This window comes from Genypterus blacodes, unplaced genomic scaffold (genome assembly GCF_046128005.1).
Source record: "Genypterus blacodes isolate CSIRO-AG114 ecotype Tasmania unplaced genomic scaffold, CSIRO-AGI_Gbla_v1 ptg000234l_1, whole genome shotgun sequence".
NCBI classification, from domain to species: Eukaryota; Metazoa; Chordata; class Actinopteri; order Ophidiiformes; family Ophidiidae; genus Genypterus; species Genypterus blacodes.
In genome coordinates, this window is record NW_027467032.1 from 56,578 (window position 1) to 78,484 (window position 21,907).

General features: G+C 43.0%; 2 protein-coding genes and 1 long non-coding RNA gene across 4 annotated transcripts in view; 1 reads left to right on the forward strand and 2 right to left on the reverse strand.

Annotated features, from left to right (window-relative positions):
* Window positions 1-294: 294 nt before the first annotated feature.
* LOC143016542 (dynein axonemal assembly factor 8) lies at window positions 295-6,586 on the reverse strand. 2 transcript variants are annotated; one of them, XM_076170925.1, is made up of 18 exons: window positions 5,529-6,586; window positions 5,323-5,415; window positions 4,833-4,943; window positions 4,602-4,702; window positions 4,324-4,518; window positions 4,100-4,244; window positions 3,838-4,014; window positions 3,626-3,769; window positions 3,343-3,537; window positions 3,157-3,270; window positions 2,927-3,071; window positions 2,503-2,755; window positions 2,297-2,379; window positions 2,030-2,184; window positions 1,803-1,923; window positions 1,548-1,679; window positions 1,295-1,453; window positions 295-1,154 (listed from the first exon to the last, which is right to left on the reverse strand). In XM_076170925.1, the coding sequence occupies exons 1-18, from the start codon at window positions 5,610-5,612 to the stop codon at window positions 871-873; spliced, it is 2,691 nt and encodes an 896-aa protein (XP_076027040.1). In that variant the 5' UTR covers window positions 5,613-6,586; the 3' UTR covers window positions 295-870. The 2 variants fall into 2 exon arrangements, with proteins under 2 accessions (XP_076027040.1, XP_076027041.1); XM_076170926.1 differs by lacking the exons at window positions 5,323-5,415; window positions 5,529-6,586 and adding an exon at window positions 5,080-5,262.
* A 67-nt stretch (window positions 6,587-6,653) lies between these two features.
* On the reverse strand, window positions 6,654-8,933 carry igfals (insulin-like growth factor binding protein, acid labile subunit). The gene is made up of 2 exons (XM_076170935.1): window positions 8,833-8,933; window positions 6,654-8,743 (listed from the first exon to the last, which is right to left on the reverse strand). The coding sequence occupies exon 2, from the start codon at window positions 8,717-8,719 to the stop codon at window positions 6,986-6,988; it is 1,734 nt and encodes a 577-aa protein (XP_076027050.1). The 5' UTR covers window positions 8,720-8,743; window positions 8,833-8,933; the 3' UTR covers window positions 6,654-6,985.
* Window positions 8,934-14,000: 5,067 nt separating this feature from the next.
* Window positions 14,001-21,907, forward strand: part of LOC143016562 (uncharacterized) — a 29,802-nt gene continuing 21,895 nt past the window's right edge. The window contains exon 1 of the long non-coding RNA XR_012965538.1: window positions 14,001-14,056. This is a non-coding gene — a long non-coding RNA (uncharacterized LOC143016562). The remainder of the gene's footprint in view (window positions 14,057-21,907) is intronic.

Genomic DNA, 21,907 nt, shown 5'->3' on the forward strand with positions numbered 1-21,907 from the left:
ATGTAGGATAATCTTAGAATGATTCTGTTGGTATAATTGACATGTTTGTGTTGTGAACACAACTAGGTGCAAAACTTAGAAAGGCAGATTTCTTTCTTTTTGTGTACCATATATTTTCTGTAGTGTATTACTAGTTTGTTAACATTTGTTAAATTGTTACACTACAGTTATGCAATGGTTTACAAAGTTCACAAAATTATTTTTATCATCTTGAAAATTAAAATAATTTTTCATCTGAAGTGTGTGAATACTTTTTGTGTCGTACAACCTAAAGAAGTCAAACAGACACCAGAGGGAAATAAATAGAAACTTAATTTAGTGAATGTAATTCGAACAATAATCTGTCAGGTAAACATGTCAGCCTGCAGTATAGTATTTTGTCCCTTTGTCGCAAGCAGTCGCGAAGATGGACTTAACAAACATCAAGGAAGTACGGAACGTTTTAAAGAGCTTCCATTTCCACTTGACATCAGTCTCTGCATGACCTGCCTCTGCTAGGTGTCCGCTCTTCCTCCCTGCCACTAGATGGCAGCCAGACTTCATCAGCTGTTCCAACAGCTCCAGCTGTGAGGGTGGAGTGTTTACAAGGCAGAGAGTGCACCCCAGTGCCAATGAGCAAGCAAAACTTTGTTTTTTAGCACAACATACAAAGGTCGTGTGGAATCAAGTCAAAATTTCAACATCTATTCCAGAAAACCACTCACCAATGTCACAATAAATGAACAAATTAAATGATCTTCAGCCATTTTGCCACCATATCAAACCAATTTGGACTGAATTGGGCTGAACTATGAAAACTAAATGAAAGATAAAAGAGACTGGAGGCTTGCATTCAAATCTATGCAGAGTTGGTCACATCCAAAGCTACATTCATCTCGGCTGGACAAAGAGGACTGAGGCTTGTCTGAAGGCTGCTTCAGGTGTGGGCGACACCAGAACACTCAGGTCCCCGGGGTCGTGTTGTGGTCGGAGCTGCCGTACTGAAGCGAAGGCATCCACCTTCCGAAGCTGGCACGCTAGGACAGGATGTGACATCAGAGTGTGCAGGCTGCCACGCCAGAGCGGCTCTCCCACCTCGTATGGACTCAGTTCTTGGGCCTGCACCTGAGTCAGAGCTGGCAGCCACTTCAGGCTCAGCAGCTCAAATCCAGCACCTTTGAAATCATCGAAAAACAGGTGTGAAGACATCTTCGGTGCATTTTTTCTTTTTAAACTATTGTGGACAATCCATCAGCACCATAGTGGCTGTTAGACAGGATGGCAGAGTCATGATGAGAGAACAAACTTCACCCACCGTCTGACCCCCCTGTCAGCGCTCTGTGCAGGAGGCTCAGTCGTCGGCTCATGTTCGTCCCACACAGGGTCAAAATCACCACCTGCTGCGCTTCAGCTTCACAAGTTAGACGCAACAGGACAACACGGGAAGGATCTGGCACTTCCCACATCCCCCTGACTAAAACACAAAAGTACACTGCAAACATGACAGGGCCGAGGGGTGAAGGAGGGTCCAGCAGAATCTGTGCTGACATTGAAATCACGGGGCTCACCAAAGGTGGAGAACATGTCACTGCTGTAAGGAACCGTGTGGAAGCAGCAGCTTGGCTCCATTGATGGAACATCATGGGACATGGAGCCGATGCAACCCAACCGCCCCTGTGTCTCCAACTCTCTGATCAGTGCTGACACAACAATCGGTAAAAGTTATTTTAAGGATGAAAAGAAGATGAGAAGCTTGGTTACATTCTTACTTCTCAAACAGGAAAGATGGAAAACAACTTCCGATTCCACATCAGATTAGTCACCTGCTGGCAGACGAACGCTGTGGCGCAGGATGTTCTCTCTCCTCAGTAATAAGACCAGACAGCTAGAGTGCAGCTCCTGCTGATTCAGCTGTGCAGCAGGCGGACTGCAGAAGACGCGTGCCTACGGAGGGAACGCACAGGTAGACACATTTCACTCTCCACATCTAAGCAAAATATAAAATAAAGTTAAATTCCCTAAAATAGGAGTAACATATTCTCTGTTCCACCTGCTGCTTGGTGAGTCTGAGCACTTTGGCTTCTTGGCTGTGGATCTGCAGCCTCTGCAGGCCTCTCAGACTGAAGCCTCTGCGCTCACACACGGCCAGCACTCGACCGTAACAACGTGGCGCCACCACAGGGGACACTACAAGCAGTATGTCGGCTATATATACGAGGAGGAAGAAGGTTTAGCTGCTTTAGTCCTGTGAAAATGACGCCTGGACACAAACTTGTATTCTTCCCAATTGTTTAAGCGCATTTCTGTGTTGCAGTACCTTGAGTTGTAGCGCAGAGAAAAGCAGATGATGAACTTAAATCATTGGCACTGCTGCTGATTCTGTCCTCTGAGGGTGCAACTCTGCATAGAAGGAGGATATGCTTCTGTTGACTGATGATAGGTTGTTGGAAAGATTGACCAAGATAGTTTGATAATTTCACAAAACAAAGATAACCGTTTGGTTTTTAGACTTTAACAACAAACCTGTTCAAAGGTTGGTTTTGATTCTGAGCACATTCTCCTGGAAGTCTTCCTGCAAACCAGACGCAGAGTTCCCTGTGCACTCGGCTGGCTTGATGATAGGAGTAGACGACCCGAAGGTGTTGTTTTCTGTCCAGCAGAGCATCTGAGGAACGGGTTAAATTCTGCAAAGCTGAGTGGGCATGAGGACCCCGAACAGCCAGGGCGACGACAGGTTGGCAGCCCTCATCATCACTTAGGTTGAACACCTTACCATCTACAAATCAGAGGGAGTCATTTGGGTCTGCCTGTGTTTAATCACTGTGTTTTGGTCTCACGTAACAGTTTCAAAAGAAGGAAACAAAGGCAGAGGAAAGGTAATGGAAGGTCCTAGGTCAGGTATGGGTTTAAGGTGACAGGTAAACTAAAGAAGTTAGTAACGTGCTACCAGGTGCGCTACTCAGGAACCACCGTGGCGGATAAAGGAGCCGCAAACCACACACGTCAAGTCCTAAGTCGAGGAGGCACTGCAGAGTGTAGTGAGATACCAGAGGATGAAGGAAGAATGCGGTGGACCCCAGAGCGAGCGCGACCTGCAACCAAACCAGGGCCAGACCTCAGTTCACTTACCACCACTGAACAGAAACAAAGTGGACTGCTGATGAACAAAGTCCTCACCTCTGTGTGCAGCTCTGGCGTGACCATGGTCTCTCTGCTTTGGCAAACACACTCCTGAGTTCCCAAGGTCTGCCAGTAAAACCCTGGACTGAGACCCAATGTCATATCTACTGCCTGAAACGCAAAATTAACAGGATTGGAAATTGCCTCAGTACTTAGAAAAACATAAAAGCACAGGCGCCCAACCTTTGTTTTGGGGGCGGCAGAGATGAAGCTACTCAAGCAGAGAGAAGGCAGGTGGATGGTCGAGTCGCAGGCCTGCTGGTCCAGGAGGCTTTTGAGCTCAGGTAGCCAGTGGGCAATGACACTCAGGGGGGTCTGAGAGAGGAACTGGCAGACGCGCTGGTAAAAAGATGGAGGGCTTTTCTCCCTGTTACCTCTCTGCAAATAAATAACAAGTACAGCATCACCGTGCGCCAGTAACCGAGTTGACAGCCACAGAGTATTTACTGTTGTTTTTACTCTTTACCTCTGATGTATCACAGTGCTGCTGGGGGCTCACAAGTACCTGCAAACCAAATCCATCTTTCCTCCACACCTGCTGAAGCCCTTCAACCCTGAAAGGCGCTGCTACACCTGCCTCATCTTCGTCACACGGTCCGCCTGGGTCCACCTGGCACAGGCAGAACACTCAAGTAATGGCGAAATCGGCGAACATTAGGCGAAACAAAAGCAACTAACCAACGACAGAAGCCAGGCCACTAAAGTGTTGTACACGTCCAAATTCCAGTCTTGTCCTCTCCCATGACTACTGCCTGCAACCACACCGGGGCTGCGGAGGCTGACAGTCAGCAACACACACTCTTTACTGTCAACATCTGCTGGTAGTGCGTGAATGGGCTGTCGATGAGATACTTCCTGAAGGACAAACCATAATACTGTACAGGTTGGGTACAGGTGGAGTCTTTGAAATGGTTTCATCTTGTGGTCTTGAGGTACTCACGCCACCGTAGAGCACAGCAGTTTCCTCTGCAGCTGGTTGATTCCCACACACAGATTTGGTTGGACGATGTTTCGCCAACTCCTGATATATTTTCTTGTGTTGTTTGAGTTTTGATTGCAGCTGGACTTTCTCTCTGTGTTGGTCACTAGCAATACACATTGACATCAATAGGGACAGTTGCTTACATGTGCATTGCTGATTCAATACTGAAAGCTGATTCCTACCTCTCCTGCTTTGCTTCTATGTGTGTCGGGGTTGTTTGCTCACATTTTCCAGACTTCACAGGGAAGAAGTGATGTCTCCACTCCTCTATTTCTCTTCCCTGCGCTGAATCTTGAGGATCTGTATGTTTCTTGGCACATCCATTCCCATTTCTGTTCATCTTTGTTACTTTGAACACACTCTGACAGGTTATTTCCCTATAAGCAGAAAAATCAGACAACTGGATTCAAATGTACAGAGCCGAGTCATGAGGGATTTTCCTAATGCATGAGTTGTTTACCGTTCCGTTCCATTTGTGTTTTTGAGAGGATCAGCTGGCACATGCCGCCCATCCTCTCTGAGGGTTTGGAGGATTTGATCCAAATCCACCTGGTCGAGCTTCTGAATGTATATGTGACACAACAACAACAACAACAACAACAACAACAGGTTTTCCCTCATTCAACTGCTTCATTGGTTTAAGTGTTTAGAAGTTGTGTTTCCATATTGCGTTTCCAAACTGAGAACTCACTGCAAATGAAAGACCAGGGAAGCGCTGGTGGGAATATGTGTTGTCCTCCTGTGTTTTTACATTCAGTTTGGCTCCTTGTAACTTCTTGATGTGGTTCTCACGAGTGCCAGGCTGCACAGGACAGCAAAGGAAAAAGCTGAATATTTAGTAAATCATAGTTCTAGTGTACTTTACTGCTGTATTTTCATGTATTGAATGCTCAGGCGCCATTCTTGCATCTGCCTCTATGCTGCATAATTGTGCTTACCATAGGTGATACTGTGAGCTCAGTTTCAGAAACACAGGGGACATTCTGACTGGGCATCACAGGAAAAAGCACAGGTGTAAGTTATTAGTGACAATAACAATAACCAATAAACATAAACACAATAACAAGTCCCTGACACTGAACGCAACCCAGCCATTATTGATGATACTCATCACAGCCGCGCTTTCATGCAGTGTGAGTTAACACAGGAAGGTCTGCGAAGGAGTCAACACTCATACTGACCTCCAGATCGCTCTCCTCCATTAAACCATAACGCAGCTTCTCCGAGGAAACACCAGCTTGTCTGTCTGAGATGATGTCTTCTTCACTCTCAGACTGTAAGGACACACATTCACTTGTTTAGCTTCAATTAATGAAATGCGTTCACGTTTTGCTAAAATGGACCGTAAATTCAAAATGGAATGGGAATAAAGGAAAACTTAGCGTACTGATGAATCGGTGTCTAAAGACGGTAAATGTAGTTTCAGGTTTTCCAGAATTGAATTGCAAGACGACGAGGGATTTAAGTCCATTTCCAGTCAGCGGATAAGATGAATTATTTGCTGAAAGTCAAGTTAGAACTCTAAGAAGCTCGTTTGTTAGTTGCAGAGTGGAGTTTGTTCACGTATTTCAAAGGGACGGACACTTGTGTCACAATGCAGCAGTTCAGTTGAGTTCAGGTGTTTGGCTCCGTTGGTAACAGCAAAGCGTCTGTTTGTGCTGCCTTTAGGGGCCGTAGGAAATACGCGATTGATCGTGCATGCAGACCATAGCTATAGAATATATTAACTGGTAAATCAAAGTGAAATTATACCTTGAAGTATTTTTATTCGTCTAGAAGTGATACTACGCATTTTATTTAACTATAATATGTCAAACAGCCATCAGCAGTGTCATTGATCTGCTATTAATCACTATATATACTAACTTTGTGGCTTCATAACAATGTTTAAGAAAGTGAAGGCACATGTTTTTCAATACATTTATTGCACTCTTATGGTGATTCATCAACAAAGCAAATTAAAGTCAACTCGGATCTTCACCAAAAAAATACAAACATCCAGAATGATGCTGACAATATCGTTTCACTGTCAAAGCGTTCTAAATATGTCCTCCTGTCTGTGTTTCCCTCTTTTTGTCCAAACAGCACATTCACATAGCTTTCAATAATTCAATTTAAGACCGAAATGTGACAATTATTTTCAGCTGTCATGTTGTTACATATGGGTTACGTAATTACTGTACTGATCTGCCCCCTAGATATTACAGAGTTTCTGCCCTGTAACCCACTTCTCAATTCTCAAGAACCCAGTAATGACAGTGTTGTCAAGTTGTCATGTCAAATACAGTATATGCTATATTTAATGATCAAGAGCCTATTCAAGCCTTATCAAGTAGGAGCCTATTCAAAAATTTTGCATTTTCCTCCCTATTGCATTTAGCTCTTTCATTAGAATATTTAAGTAATATATTAAATATCAATATCATCTTTAGTCGCCTGAAAACCCATTCAATGAGAAAGTTTTTTTTATGAAGTATCTCTTGTTTAAGTTGACTGTCTTTTCTGCAAGAAGTTAAACATTAGCAATGGTCATTGATATGGGTCATGCTTTCCATAATTACATATTCAACTTAATATGTCTCTTCAAAGAAAGATATTTCTTAGCATCCCAAAACATCTTATTGTTAAACAGAGAAAAGTGTGAAATGTTAAAAGCCAATGTGAAATTACACCCTAAATCCTTTTGCAAGCATTTAGATAATGTATACAGGGTAATTGGCATTCGTAAACTTCACATGACACGTCAGAGTAACAATGCTAAACTACAATTCAGTATTGAATCATTCAAATGCATTCATTTGCATGCATCACCCATTTCTCTGACCATATACTGTATGTGTCCACTCAGCAGCTTTGAAAGCTTTCAATGTCAGTGTCCCGTAGATCATGACCAGCTAGGCGTGGTGGGCTGATGCATGTAATGTTGTTATAGATGGTGATGGTGGTGTCAGGCTCTTCGCCCTCTGCGTGGGTCTCAACACGCCGAGGAATCACGGATGGATTCCTCAAACTGTAGTTTCTGAGTGGAAGAGCACTGCAGTCACATTTCCACTGGTTTCCAGATAGCAAAAGTTTTTCCAGACTGTCTGGGAAATCGGTGACAATGCTCGTCAAAGCATTAGTTCTGAGGTCCACATAGCGCAGTTTCGGAAGTATTTGCTTTGTGCCATTTTGCAAAAACTGCCGACATTCATTGTTAGACAGTAGCAAGTACTCTAAATTCTTGAGGCCAGAGAATGTGTCGGCTGTGAGAACCTCCAACTTGTTGGAACTTAAGTCAAGGCCCAACAGGCCAACCAGGTCCACAAAGCTCTGACCTTCCACCGCTGAGATGTTGTTGTGCTGCAAGAAAAGACGCCGCAGACCAGAGAGCCCAGTGAAAGCTTGGGATGTGATCCTTGTTAGACAGCCTTTGTCAAGGTGAAGGCTGTGGAGCTTTGGCAGGCCTTTGAAGACCTGGTCTGGCAGACTTTGAAAGCAACTTCCTGATAGATTGATGACAGCCACATGAGCGAGCCCAGTGAAACTACCGACCTGTGCCTCCTGCACCTGGTTGTGTTCCAGTTCAAGCACCTCCAGATGACCCAGCCCATCAAAGATCCTTTCTCCAAGGGCACGGATTCTGTTATAACTGAGACGTAGCTCTTCTAAATAATGCAAGTCACGGAAAGTCCTTAGCCTGATTCCTGAAATAGAGTTGTTGGAAAGACGCAACACATGAAGACTGTGGAGACCCAAGAAGGTGTCATCATGCAGAGTTGTGAGCCTGTTGTTTGTGAGATCCAACCATCTAAGAGATTTCATGCCTACAAAAGCTCTGGGCACCACTATCGCAATCTGGTTTTGGGCCAGGTAAAGCTTTTGCAGTTTTACAAGTTTCATAAACACATTAGCTTTGATCACCTTGATGTGATTTCCAGTTAGATCCAACTCTTTTAGTTCAGTGAGACTTTGGAAGAGCTGCGGCTGCAGGTATGCCAGTCTGTTCCCTGCCAGCACCAGCTCCCGCAGACCATGCAGGTCATGGAAAGCTGTCTCAGGTAAGACTGCTATTGAGTTCCACCCGAGGTTGAGAAGCCACATGTGCGAGAGGCCAGCAAACAGCCTTTCCTCAATACGAGCCAGCTGGTTGTTATGCAGACTAAGTGAGGCGAGGTTTGGCGTGCTCTGGAAGATCGTACCCGGTAATGTCCGTAGTCGGTTTCTCTCAAGATGAATGTGAGCAAGTGCCCGCAGCCCTCTGAATACATGAGGATCGAGAAGCAACAACTGGCCGCTTTGCAAATTCAAAAAGTCCAAGCTGGTAAGATCCTTAAAAGAGCCTGCTGGGAGCGAGGTGAACAAGTTGCCATCCAGCCAAAGGGAATGCGTGGATGGTGGCATGTCGGGTGGGACTTGTGTGAGGTTACGGGCACTGCAGTACATGTTGAGCTCCAGGCTGTAGTCATCGTGCAGACATGTGCATCCCCTGGAGCAGGGAATGGGCTCCTCAGTGACCCCCTCTCCACTCGTCTCAGTGTCTGGCAACACCAACGATGTCCCCAGTACCCACCACAGCAACAGCACAACGGATCTCATCCCAGCTGTGGATAAAGTGTGAAGCTGGAACACAAAAACACAACTTGCTTTTTGTTCATCTTCAATCGTCACAAATGCTTTGATATTTCAGGGTCTAGAAAAATGTGGCTTACCTTTAGATTTGAGAGGTCTTCATTTAAGGTGGACAGGCTGTGAAGTGCTGAATGCTGTCCCTTGTGCAATTGTTTGTATGCTGAATGAACAGCTGGCCAAGCCCCCAGTCAGGCACACTGGATACGTACAATTAACCCATTAATTTCCATACGGCTTGTGTTACATTTAGGTTTAATGACTTTATTTTTCAAAAAGACAATGCTTTCTAAATGTGGTGTTATAGTAGGCAGTGGTTGTTAGGGTATTTAAAGTTTTAATTGTCCATAACATGATCTCTGTCATGATTGTACTGTTGCAAGGTCATTAAATATGAGAACGAACAGCTCTTTGCCCCTGTAAGCTCTTTGGATAAGTTGAATTGGATGTATATACTTATACTTATGTAATGAAGGTTACATATTGTGTATTGTCAAGCTAGTAATTGATTATATTGCAGTGGCCTTTGGTGTTTACTAAAGTCAGGGTCCTGTCACTGAGTGCACTTACTGTAGATTTTAACTGATATTCAGTAACAGAGAGATAAGATGAACCCATTGCACTGGACTCTTGACTGAATTTTGTTCTTTATTCTTTCTACTTGTGTTTTTAAATGATTAAGGAGTCTATCATACTCATAAACACAAACTCTGAAGTATATACATCATATTTTTTGAAACAATTCATACGTTTATTCAGCGTAATCATCATGCACCCACTGCCCGTAATGCTCTTTGGTATATTTGAGTGAAATCGAAGACATGCTGAGGTGTATTTATAAAAGATTTGATGCAAACTGTAATGACAGCGGCATCTTGTCTGTTTGATTTGTGTATTTGCCTTTGTGAGATAGTTTCAGTTCCAGAGGTTCATTTCCTAATGACTAACCTAACGTTCTGTTGACTCTTTTTTCTCAGTATCTGGGTTCATTCAGCCAACTGTGAACTGGATGTAGTCTAAAGGACAAAACCAAATCCAGATAACGTGTCCTTGCACATTAATGTCATCGATTGTTTTTTGAATTTCATTCAACATTTTACTGATTTAAAATGTTCTGTTTCACAACTTTTATCAGCTTTTAAATGTTTTTACTAGGTCGAGGTTCATTACATTGACTGGTTGTTTTATATCTGTAAAACTTTGACCTTTGTAATTCAGGCGGGCACTCTCTCACCACAGTACAGTAGTTATCTTGCCAGTAGAGAGCGCTGTTGCTCTGTTATATATCCTTGGTCTTCTTGGGAATCTTCTACTGCAAATGGATGAAGATGTATTTGAATGGTTGATCTGATATACTGTATTTTCAAGAGTGAACTTACATCATGCCTTCCATCTGGTCAGGTTACACTGCAGATAACTTCACTATCATCTCTCTCCGTTCGAGTCCAGTGCATAAAAACGCCATATCACACACAGTACACTCACAAAGGGACGTATGTTAGTTTGTTTTTTGTTTTGTTTGTTATTGTTGCTTTGATAGAATATAAATATGAAAAACAGTATTCCGATTTCATTCTTTTTACAGAAACAAAAACCTTTATTATCCCATTCGCAAGCACTCAGTGATACACACTTCAGGAGGAGTGTTGATACTGAGCAGCAGACCCTGCATGCTGCTGTGTTTGACTCAGCTCCAGTTTGTCAAGTGACGGATACATTTGTCGGTGAAGCACAGGCTAGAAAGAGATGTCATTCTAAACCGGGCAGATGCATGCTTATCATCCCTGCTGTTGTGAAAAAACTGAAAGTATGGAGGAGCTCTTGACATTTTAGAAAGCTCACCATGCATTTCTATCCTTTAAAATATAAATTGTACATTTTAGAATTTCTGCATCATCTGAACAAGTTAGCAGCCCTGGTGTTTATGTCATTGCTTCTCTGTGAGGTCACTTGTTGCAGCACATCTCCCTCTACGCTGAAGCTGAACATTGCTGATAATTTAGATCACTGAGCAAGAGCACAGCAATAAGAACACATTACACCGTCTTTCTTCCTGCCTGTGTAGTAACAGTGAGACAAGGGTTTGACTGGAGCTCCGCATCATAGAGCTGGAGTTTCTCAAACTGGCTGAAGGAACCTTTAACATGACAATCCTCCACCAACACAGGAGCACTGATCTGTGTCCAAGTCCATGCTTTGATGCTTTGACCTCCCTTTGGGATGCGGGAAGCAAAAATAGAAGCCTCTACTCGGATCAATAATCCATCCGATTTTTTTTTTTACTTTTGTGGAGGCCATGCTGTATTTTTGAGTAAAATGTGGATGGATTTTCCAAAGGAGGCAGATACAATCAAAAGCCATCATACCTGTCTGAAAGCAATACTATATTACTCTAATTATTGTGTTGATATGCAGTTATAGTCATATGGAGGAAGTAAGATGTGCAACAAGATTCAAGTTTACCTACTTAAAATCATAATCAGCAAAAACAGAAGTTTCCTGTAGAGATCAAATTAGTGTTACTTTGCTCCTGTTCTTCTGACATGTGGTTGCTCTATTAAAAAAAAAAAGTACTTTAAAGATTGTTGCTTTAATAAAGATGCAGGAAATTCCTGAGCTGGCCTATTTATAGAAATAGGGATGTGTGTGAGACATTAGCTGTTTGTGAGCCAAAGAACCTTTATACACTGACATTATTTAGCTTTACCTCTGAGACCATGACAGCAACTTTCCAGTCAAACACTCAAACACGCACATATAAACACACTAAGGTATCCCCTGTAACATTTCCAAACAAAGACAGAGGAGAAACAGTGCACTATCGAGTAGTATAAACACACAAGGCGACACAAGAGACTGAACGCATTAAAGTAAAGCTCAGGATGAAACGTTGTACAGGTGAGAAGTTTTATAATCTTCAGAAAAATGTAGTGATTCCTTGAAACGTTGCTGCAGGGCTTTTGCATATTCACAATGCCTGATCGTCCTGTTGCTCTCCTCTGTTGCACAGCTGTAAGAGCCAACAGAATGACTTTCTTTTCCCTGCTTTGTAGCTTTAAGTGGGCACTCACTCACAATACAGGGGGAAGGTGAGAGGATGAACTTCACCTCCCATTGTCTATTCAATGTAGGAGCTTATCTGAACCAAATTACTATCTTTATGCCTGTGCTGGCGTAAGGTGAAGACAATGTAGGAACTGAAGTGCGTTTGAATCTCTTCATATCTGAATTCACTGAGCTTCACTTTTATTTATAAGGACATAAAGGCTCAATCATGTACTTAATGTTTGTAGATTCACCTCGGTCATTTATGGTCAACACTGCCATCCACTGGCTGACTGCTGGACTGGGATCTCTTCTGTTATTTCAAAGCAAACTAAGAGGGTCGTGTCATCTTTGACAGAGCCAGATTTCTGACAGGGCCGCTCAGATCCCAGCAGATGCTTGCAGTGATTGTCCTTTCTACCGCTGAGGTGATGTCGCTTCTGTGCCGCTGTGAACCCCACCTCAGTCCTTTGACAGCCAAAGACCCTCTACACCCCTGCAGACGCTATTAATAACCACACTGAGCTCACAGTCAACTCGCGGCTTTCCAGGAGGGGAGAGAAAGCGGCGGCTTTGTCTTGACATCTGGAAGGTGCCGGTACTCAGCCACTGTGTCTTTAGTGATTGTGATCATTCCGACCAGAGCAAATCAATGCAGCTGATGACCCAATTAAGTCCTGCGGCTCTGCCAGTTAGCTGAGGGGGCTGCACTGCTGTCAAATCCTCTTCAGCTCCTAACAGACATTGTAGAGATTTAATCCAGGCATCAATGGGGCCAAGTCATGCATTTTATATTCTTAAATGTCCATACATTAACATACAAATACCAGTTTCTAGGTTTTTTGTCATACGGACTGAATGTTTGCATGCAAAAGACAAATGAAAGTCTGATTACATTTTTTAAAACGTCTTCTTGAATGACAGCCCGTCGAGCTGTCTCACCATGGCATCGCATATTTAATTTCCATCTTACTCACTCAATAACACTGACACATTGGCTATTAGTCACTCAGTATTCTGCACATTTGCTTTTCAATCAGAGATTTTATGGCGGGATTTCCTACCATCCACTGACTGAATGATGCTTACATTGTTTTGTTACTGCTACGTTTAATTCTGTTACATTACATTTTTACGATATTATTACACCTTATGTTTTCCATTCAGAATGAAGAAGTTCAGAAAGCCATTGCAATGGGACAGCGCGTTTTGTTTATGTGTTTGTTACTTTAATTATCGTGAGCTTTGCAGACTGATGATTCACACACACACATTCATGCACGCCCTCGGCCCTGGCTGAGTCTTTTGACTTTAAGTAATCAGAAAGAGGACAGACAGAGTAACAGTCTGTCTGGCCAAGCTGCCAGGCTTTGAATGATGGAGACAAAAGGTCCCAGTCAGAGGAGAGAGAGCAGCTGATGTGCTGACGTGTCCCTGAAGAAACGCCACAGCCTATTTGAGTTCTACATTTATTTTAGATCGACATCATATGACCCAAACATTTCAGTTTAAGCACACATGGTTTAGTTATGCATTGTTCTCTCTTTGCACACTTTTAGCCCCCCAAGCAATTTGGAAAAGGTGCACGTAATCGAAGTTGGACTTACTATCAGAGCAGTGAGAGCGAGGGAAGAGCCTGCATCCACAATGCCACAAAAAGAAGAAGGTGAATCCTTTTTAGTCTCTTTCCATGAATATGTTTGGGTGGCAAACAGGATGTTTCGCTGCCCAATTTTTGACTGCAAGGCTAAAATGTGTTAGAATGAAGCCTTTTTTTTACCTGGCTGTTTGGGTAAACTGTGAATGTGTGTTGGCTCCTCTGCTTGGCCTTGCTGTAAATGTAATGGACGCAGATAAGAGTGTTGAGTTGGTGCGGTATGAATGGTTCATACTTGGATGATTCATTTTCATAAGGCCCAAGTGTCCATTTGCAAGGATGCAGCCAGTGCAGACATAATTTAAGCTCAAGATGGAATGTAAGTACGAATGAAGAATGCCTCTCGGCCCTCGTGGACATAGACTACACCTGATTTAGCGTAATATGTCCCGTGTGTCAGAGCCGTCCACAACAATAATGGTCAGAAAAAAGATCTTTATGAAGGTAGGTGGTAGTAGCTCTATCGGCCAATCAGCTTAGTCTGTGTTTGGTTGAGCAAGGTAGAAGAGGGCGGAGCTTGGAGCGGTCTGGAAGGTAGAAGAGGGCGGAGCTTGGAGCAGTCTGTAAGGAACATGGCCGACGAAGCAGAGAGGAGCTGGTGAAAGGTGAGTCACTTTTCCATACTATGGAGCCCTGCTTCTTGTGGTCGACTCATACGGTTGGTCGCTGGAGGTTGGAGGCAGAGAGCGCCATTTGTTTTGTGCTTCAGTGTGTAAGCAGCTGTGTCACTCTGTGCTGACTAGCTTAGCATTTAGCATGTAGCTCTCAAACCGCCCGTGATCAGATCTGATGCACCAAACTACAGCTGAACAATCTTTAGGCTGAACTAAGTGTTTTAGTACCACACCTGCATTTATGTACCATGACTACAATCATTTCCCAAACACCAGCAGCAGCAGCAGGTGAGAATTCATTAAAATGGAACAAACAGCAGTTAACAGTTATAAACACAAACAATGTAATCAGCATCTTCAAAGGAAATTAAATCTGAAAGTTTTTTAATTACATGTTGGCTTTATAAAAAAATGTGGCCCGTCTGTCACACACACACGCACACACAAACACACACACACACTCGCACACAAAACACTGCCTTGGCCCACTTTTCATATCCTGCAGGTACGCCTGCTGTCTTGTGTGGCTGATCTAATTTTGTTTATGTGTGGATCAGATGCCACTGTGTTCCGTAGACCCCATTTATCTTAAAGCCACACGCAACACTCACACACACACACACAATGTGTTATTGGCTGATCAGACCTTTTCTCAGGTCCGTGGTGGCTTCAGGCTGGCTTTGATTGACAGCTCCATGACTCTTCTGATAGGTTTGCTGCACCTGTTTGCACATGTATCCGTTTTTAGTTTACATATGACTGTAGCGACAAAATAGATATGATTATGTGGTTCTTTCCTTTGAACATGCCGTTGTAGGCTATGGTGGAATAAAAGGCATCACTATATAACACGTGACGCGTATCTTCACAGGACTCTGATTCTGGTCTGTCAGTTTGCTGCTTAACTTTATCCAGGTCAGCTCTGCCCTCTATCCATCCCATCTACCCTAAACACTGAGCTCTCCTTCTGATGGAGAAGGACATCGACTATCTAGGGCAACAGCTTGGAGTTTTAGTTTTGCAAAGTGGCTAAGCGCCCTGCAGTCTGATTTTCAGACATTTTGGCAGCAATGTTTTTATCCCTCAGCGGAGCCATCAGCCTTATTGGAAGCCCTGGTTTCCTCTGTGTCCAAATAAAAGGTGATCTTTTATGCCATCAGAAGGATTTTTAGGAGAATTTGACAGCAGCAGACATACATTTCTGGTTTTCCATCCTCAGAAGGAGTGGGGGTGGAGTTTTCTGTCCGGCTCCATAACTTGGACACACCATTGGATTGAAGTTATTTATTGCTAATAGTGTTTGTTCCAGGTAAATTGTGTGTCTTTGCGGGGCCATAGAAGTGGTTTTGTGTTATCAATTTGCGGCCCGGGGCTCCTGCTCCAAATTTAGGCTATCGGAGTGAATAAATGTAGCTAACAGTGTAGGTCAACAATAAAAACGATCACTGTGCCTGTGGGAGGAGGGGAATACTTTGTTAATGGTTCTCCTTTCTCTGACACATATTGTAGCACACGTCTAATTTTGTCTCGAAAGTCGGAGTCGTCATTTCTCACAGCTACTTTATAAACTTTGTGTGTGTTATTCCCCCTGCTTGCCCTTTAGCATCTCCTCCTCTGAGCCAACTCAGCACATGTTGAAGTCAACGACAAGCTGAAGACTCTCATTACCCTCTGATCACATTTGTCAAAGGACTGATCGTGCAGGTTCATTGTTTGGTGGCATCCTGGGTTTCAGTTTCTTCTATGTCTGTAACCGTGGCAACGAAAATACGGTTTTCTTACAGCTGAGCATAGTTGTAGCTGCACTTTGGTGGTAGTGCCAATGTCCCCAAATGGCTTGTTAACCTACAGCAATACGCCATTCTGCTAAATGCTTAACTTTTGCTTAACTGTTTCTTTTGATATAATGATTTGAAATTGCCAAAACTGCAACTGGAGCTTTTCAATAACAGAAGGTAACAAAGCACAGGTAGATGTCTAAGAACAAAACCAATCCAGTTTCAGACTCGTCAGCGGTTGAATCCTGACTGGAAGGGTTTGACTCTGAACAAGGAACAGATTGAGCCGCCGTGTTATTGTGCCTCAGAGCTCAGATTCATCACCTTTTAATGAGGTTTCAGTCTAAATATCACATTTAAAAGGAAGCATGACATCATTATGAATAAATGTTATTTCCAGAGACACGTAGCATTTAGCAGAGGCGGCTTGACATTTGAAAACAGCAGAAATGTGGAGTAAGAATCTTATATTGAACTTTTTCCACATTTTAGGATGTGTAATGTTGTGTGTGTGGGGGGGGGGGGGGGGGGGGGGGGCTAATGCATTGACTCAGGCCTAATGCAACCGGCCAATCAGAGCAGATAATGCTTTACAGGTTTGGCTCTTAAAGGGACGGTACAAAAAATAACCTGTTTTCACTCATTGTGCACAGTAAAAAGGAATATATGTGAATCAGAATTTTTTTTTTCCCCCAGACAGTCTGGATGGTTTATGGGGATCATTTGTTTACTATTATCACACTCAAATCTCTATTTCCATCTACAATCTGTTTATAAGGCTAAACACCAACATGGTGCTGTCTAAGGAGTTAAAATCACCTCCTCAAAACTTTGTTTGAAGTCCTGAAGGTTTACACAATTATTTTTGGACCCAATTTAGTTTTCTTGTGACCTGAAATGTTCCCAACCCCTGATTAAGCCGTAACACTTCATAATACCACTCTCTCTCTCCCTCTCTCTCTCTCTCTCTCGTTTCTTCATTAAGTGCCGAACAAACCTGTCTGCCGCTTGTATTCGACTCATTGTCCTGTCTCCAGCCTCAGCTGCTGAGTAGCCCTGAGTGATGTTTAATGGAGCCCTATCACGGTCGCTCCGGCTCGCCACAGGTCTTTACATTTCCTAGCTTGTAGCCGCCGAGGGACTCTGTGAAAGAGACCTGCAGCACAACCTTAGCATGAAGTCCTACAGTTGGTTTAATTGGAAGCTTAATCACGTCTGATGGTCTGATCCAGAGGCCCATAGCAGAAGAGGTTTGGGAAATGGAATGGTCGTTGTAAGGTGATGACATACCAGACTGAGTTATTTAATAAGGCTGTTTGTAAGATCCTCTCCCCACCATTATAGATCAAACCCTGTAAAATTAAGACAGTCCAGTGATTTTGCAGGTAAGCCGGTCACAGACTTTTAACCCCAGACAGCGGTTCTGTCCCCAGATAGCACACGGTGACCTTGTTCCCCCCTCGGGTAAGAGGAAGTCTCTTGTCTGCAGAGGATCTCCATGTTCCTTATCTCTGTGTGCCTCCTTTCAGCTTGCTTTTTGTACTGGCACAATGATTCTGGACATATGGTTCTTACGGGCCACGAACCTTCTGTTCGGCCCGGCTGGAGGGATGTTTAACGAGAAGCAAACGTAAAGCTCAGTCTTTGAACGTGACTGTAACTCGACTGGAATCCAGACTTGAATAAACGTGGGATCATCTTTGTCTTTTGTACTTCAGCGTAAATATTTTCTAATTGCTTTTCCTATTTGACTTCACTGTTTAACCATCTTTAAATTCCGGTCTGACAGTGGTGCTGTAGTATAAGGATGGAGGGAGACTGTACTTTATGTGGAGCCATATCACTCCTGAATTAAAATGAGATATTTAACAGTTTGAAGCGCTGTGGGTCAATCTAAAAGAGCAACATCTTGACTCACAGTTGTCTCCGTTGCTCCCAGGCAGCCTTAATCCCAAAACGCAACAACAGTCCTTTTAACCAGTGTGTTGCAAAGTCCTCTTTTCCTCTGCTGCGACACAGCAGGCAGGTTATTAGTCTTCCTTTATTAAGCAGCAGCATGGAAGGATGCCTCCGTCGCACAAACCACCTGTCACAATCCTCCTTCTTATGTCAGGGACGCCAAAATGGCCACAGCTTGTCGTTCCAAGCTTCCCGCCAGGCTTGTTTTTGTGAGAACATGTTGCCGCGTACTCGTTTCTTGTGTGTGTACGAGCGAAAGATTTTTTGGAAGTTGCATCATGAAATTGCTGAACAGGTTTGTTAGATTTTAGGTTTTCTCTAGTTTTACAAAACGATGATTGCGGGGTCAACCTTTTCAGAATTTTGTCAATATTCTCAGATTTGCCCCAAATTTTTTTGGGGCAAATTTGTAGCTCCTTTGTAGCTCCTCGTCCAAGATATAGGCTTTTAATTCAGTAGTGAACAAATTACATAAAAAATGGAGAAGCACTCAGATTTCCCTCCTGTTGCAAACCATCTTGTTGTTTACCTTCAATTTGACCCCATTAAATTCTCCGGCTTTTCCTTATTTACAGCTCTGAATTTGGTGGCACAATCTGTACCGATCTTGCATAAAAACATGATTAGGTTGGTTATTTAATCCTGGAGTTACAAAACAATTGATTATATTGGTTACATCCAACGTCCACAATAGGTTTCCCACATAATCTAGTTTCATTAGTCACTGCTGTGTCACATGGTCATTGTGGTGTTGCAGGTGATTGACAGCAGTCACACTGGTTGTGGATGTTTAGACAGCTCATTTATCTGATTATCTCTGTGCAACACTACAAGTGTCTTTTGAGGACACAGCGATGAAAGCTACAGCAGGAGTTCATTTAGAAGGCTAGTAAACTTCTTGTTGGTTCATCCTGTTTAAACTACGTCTGGATCGACCACAATGATGTTTGTGCTGCGTTCCTGGAAGCTGGATTGCAGTTCTAGCTTCCTGTCAGACACACACAGGCTGTTGCTTTGATTTAGATCAAATGAAATGTATGTTGACAGTACACATACATTACAATTCTTTGAGAAAGTGAGCAGGAGCAGCAGAATGACAAGGAGCCACACGGTGCCAAACATACGGCTGTGAGTCTAGAGTAAATGGAGCAGAACGTTCATCAGATGCAACCACTGCATGAGTACTTCCCCACCAACACCACCACGGCGAGGACAGCGTGAGGGCGGAAGACACGAGGGGGCCAGACACTCGTCTCTGCTCACCTGTCCGTCTCTCTGTCTGCCTGCGTCTCTCTCTTTCTCTCGTGTGTGTTCGGAGTTACTGGATTTCCTGACTAATCCACATCACTGTAAAACTATTAGTTCTTTATTAACTTCATCCACAGTAGTAAAACTTTCACATAAACATGATGAATGCGTGCACAAGAAACGAAGATGAGGATTGAAATGAAAACTTGTGTCACACTTTAAATGTTTTACTCCAGCGCATTTGTCAGTTTGTATCTTCAAAATAACCTCGTCTCAATTCTTGACTCATTTCTCCAGATTGGCCGTCTAGCAGTTCAAATCTTTCAAATATTTGCGTTCAACAAACAAACATGCAGCATTCCGGCACGTCATCGCTTCGGGATTGAGATTTGTCACACACCAGGACAAAGACGTGCCCCCTCCGTCTGACTGAATCAGGTTATTGTGCTGATTTAATTTCCAGAGGGAACCACCCCGGCAGTAGGAAGCATCATTTGCTAATTAACATGAGTGTCTCTTGGCATTTTCAAGAAAATGACAAGTGCTCCCAGTGGCTTGTTAAAACTCAAGTTCTGATAGAAAGCTCGGCTGTAAACAGGAATAATCTGCAGTAACAAGAGAGAAATGCTTTGGATGTTTTAGCAAGTGTGAGTGTCTAATGAAAGCCATGGGGAGGCTTGTTGTAGAGGCTCAGCAGGATCTGGGCCACACAGAACCATCGCTTTGGTTTGGGCATCATTTTGATGAGCATTGGTCGTATTCTGACTGTGTGTTCATGATTGTTTGAGCTGGCTGTTATACTATTAAGTACTTTAGCTGTGTGTGTGTGTCTGTTTCCAATTGTTCCAATTCAAGTGCAAATTCAAGTGGTATCCATTACTCTCCTTTGTTGGTGGTGATGTTTAGGATTTTCTAGCAAACGGACGAGCGATGTCTCTCTCTGAGTCAAACACAAACCAAGCGAGGTTTTGTCTGCCAGCAGTAAGAGCAGTGTGTGTTTAAATCAGCCCTTCATCCATCTGTTCTTTCTTCTGCTCTTCTTGGCCTTCTTCCATTTCTTTCTAAGCCTGCAGTTCACTCAACCACCCGAGCCAAAGATCAGATGCTCCATGGAGTTTTAAACTAAATCCACCGCATTAGATGGGTCGATTCCACTCCTTTATTTATCCAGACCTTGGCAGATAAGCTTGCATTGAACGTTTCACTTGAGAGTGGAGTGGCAGTCCCCCCACTCCCCCCCTTTGGGGATCCAGATCCATCTGCAGGCAACAATGAGGAAATCAATGTGTGAAACTCCCACTGATAGCAGAGAATCCGTGTAAATTGGGGGTTATATTGTTGTTGTGTTAATGTGTCGTATGTGTGAAGAATACTTGTCTTTATATTAAGTGGTTTTAGCTTGTTTCCTGTGAATTTAAAATAGATTTGTAAGTGAAACTGTTAATTGTCAGTATGATGTGTACAAAGTTGTGTCATCCAGGGTTTATACTGTGTGTACAAAAGGCAAGGACATTCTTTAAAAATGACAGGGCGGAGCTCCGGGCCCGTCTGAACCCAAATATAGACGTTAAAAATGTGTGAAAGTTATTACAAAATGGTCTTAATGTGGACTATATGATGACTAGTGACACACACACACACACACACAGGATCATGCCGTTATAAAATACATGGAAGAGCACTTGCAGCCAAAGGAGCTTTTGTGTGTGTGTGTGTGTGTGTGTGTGTGTGTGTGTGTGTGTGTGTGTGTGTGTGTGTGTGTGTGTGTGTGTGTGTGTGTGTGTGTGTGTGTGTGTGTGTGTGTGTGTGTGTGTGTGTGTGTGTGTGTGTGTGTGAGAGAGAGTTTGAGGAGAGGCAGCCAACGCAACATCTATAACCACAAACAGAAAAAAAGTGAAATCAAGTTTTATTAAGCACCAAAAATGCTACAATAACATATAACTAACTTGTTGAGTTTATACCACAAGTATTTCTGCTGTTCATGTTTCATTTGACTGTGAGTCCATAAGACCTTTAGCTTTGTAAATGAACCATGAGCATTTTTTCTGAGAAATTAGGTAAAACACAACAAAGTACAAAATGCAAAAAGCTCCATTATCTTCATTGATAAGTGAAATAAAAGCCTTTATTATCTGTTTATCCATTATTTGGAATGTTAAATAGAGTCCACTGATAAATTACTAGTCGATGACTGTCTTGTTTACAAAAGAAAAGAAGTGCTGTAATACGTGAACATACGGTGACATCATCAGCGTCCAGCATCTTGCAGAAACCGCGTATCTCCATCAAATTACAGCTGCCGAGGTTTTCCACATTTATAAAATGTTTCATAAACCTCGGACCTTGGAAAACACCTAAAACAAACAGAATCAGCGGTTTGACATTAATTCCATTTAATGAGATATGGGCACACATTGGGAGATGCGTGGTTTCCTGCGGGACGTTGGCGACATTTTGGATTATATTTATACTGCACATGGAAAACTTGTAAGTGCTCGGTAATTTTCCTGCAGAATGTGAAACAGTCTTAACACAGAGGTTATGAATATAGTATTACCAGACGTCTGAGACTGTATTGCACGTAGAGACATAGAACAACATCTACTATAGCAATTCAGATGCATATTTTCCGGTGCTGAGGAAAGAGTGATGCAGAGATTTAACGGCCATCGGCGTATGTGGAAGTTTCACTCCGGCCAGATGTTACATTGTTGTTGTAGTAGGAAGCAAACCTGGTTACTCCCAGAGTCATTTTTTGTGTTTTTAAAATGTGATTTCAGTTCCTTTGCAGCTCAAACAAACACTATAGACGTTACGGTTTGAACTTGCAGTACAACAGTTTGATCATCATGTGGAA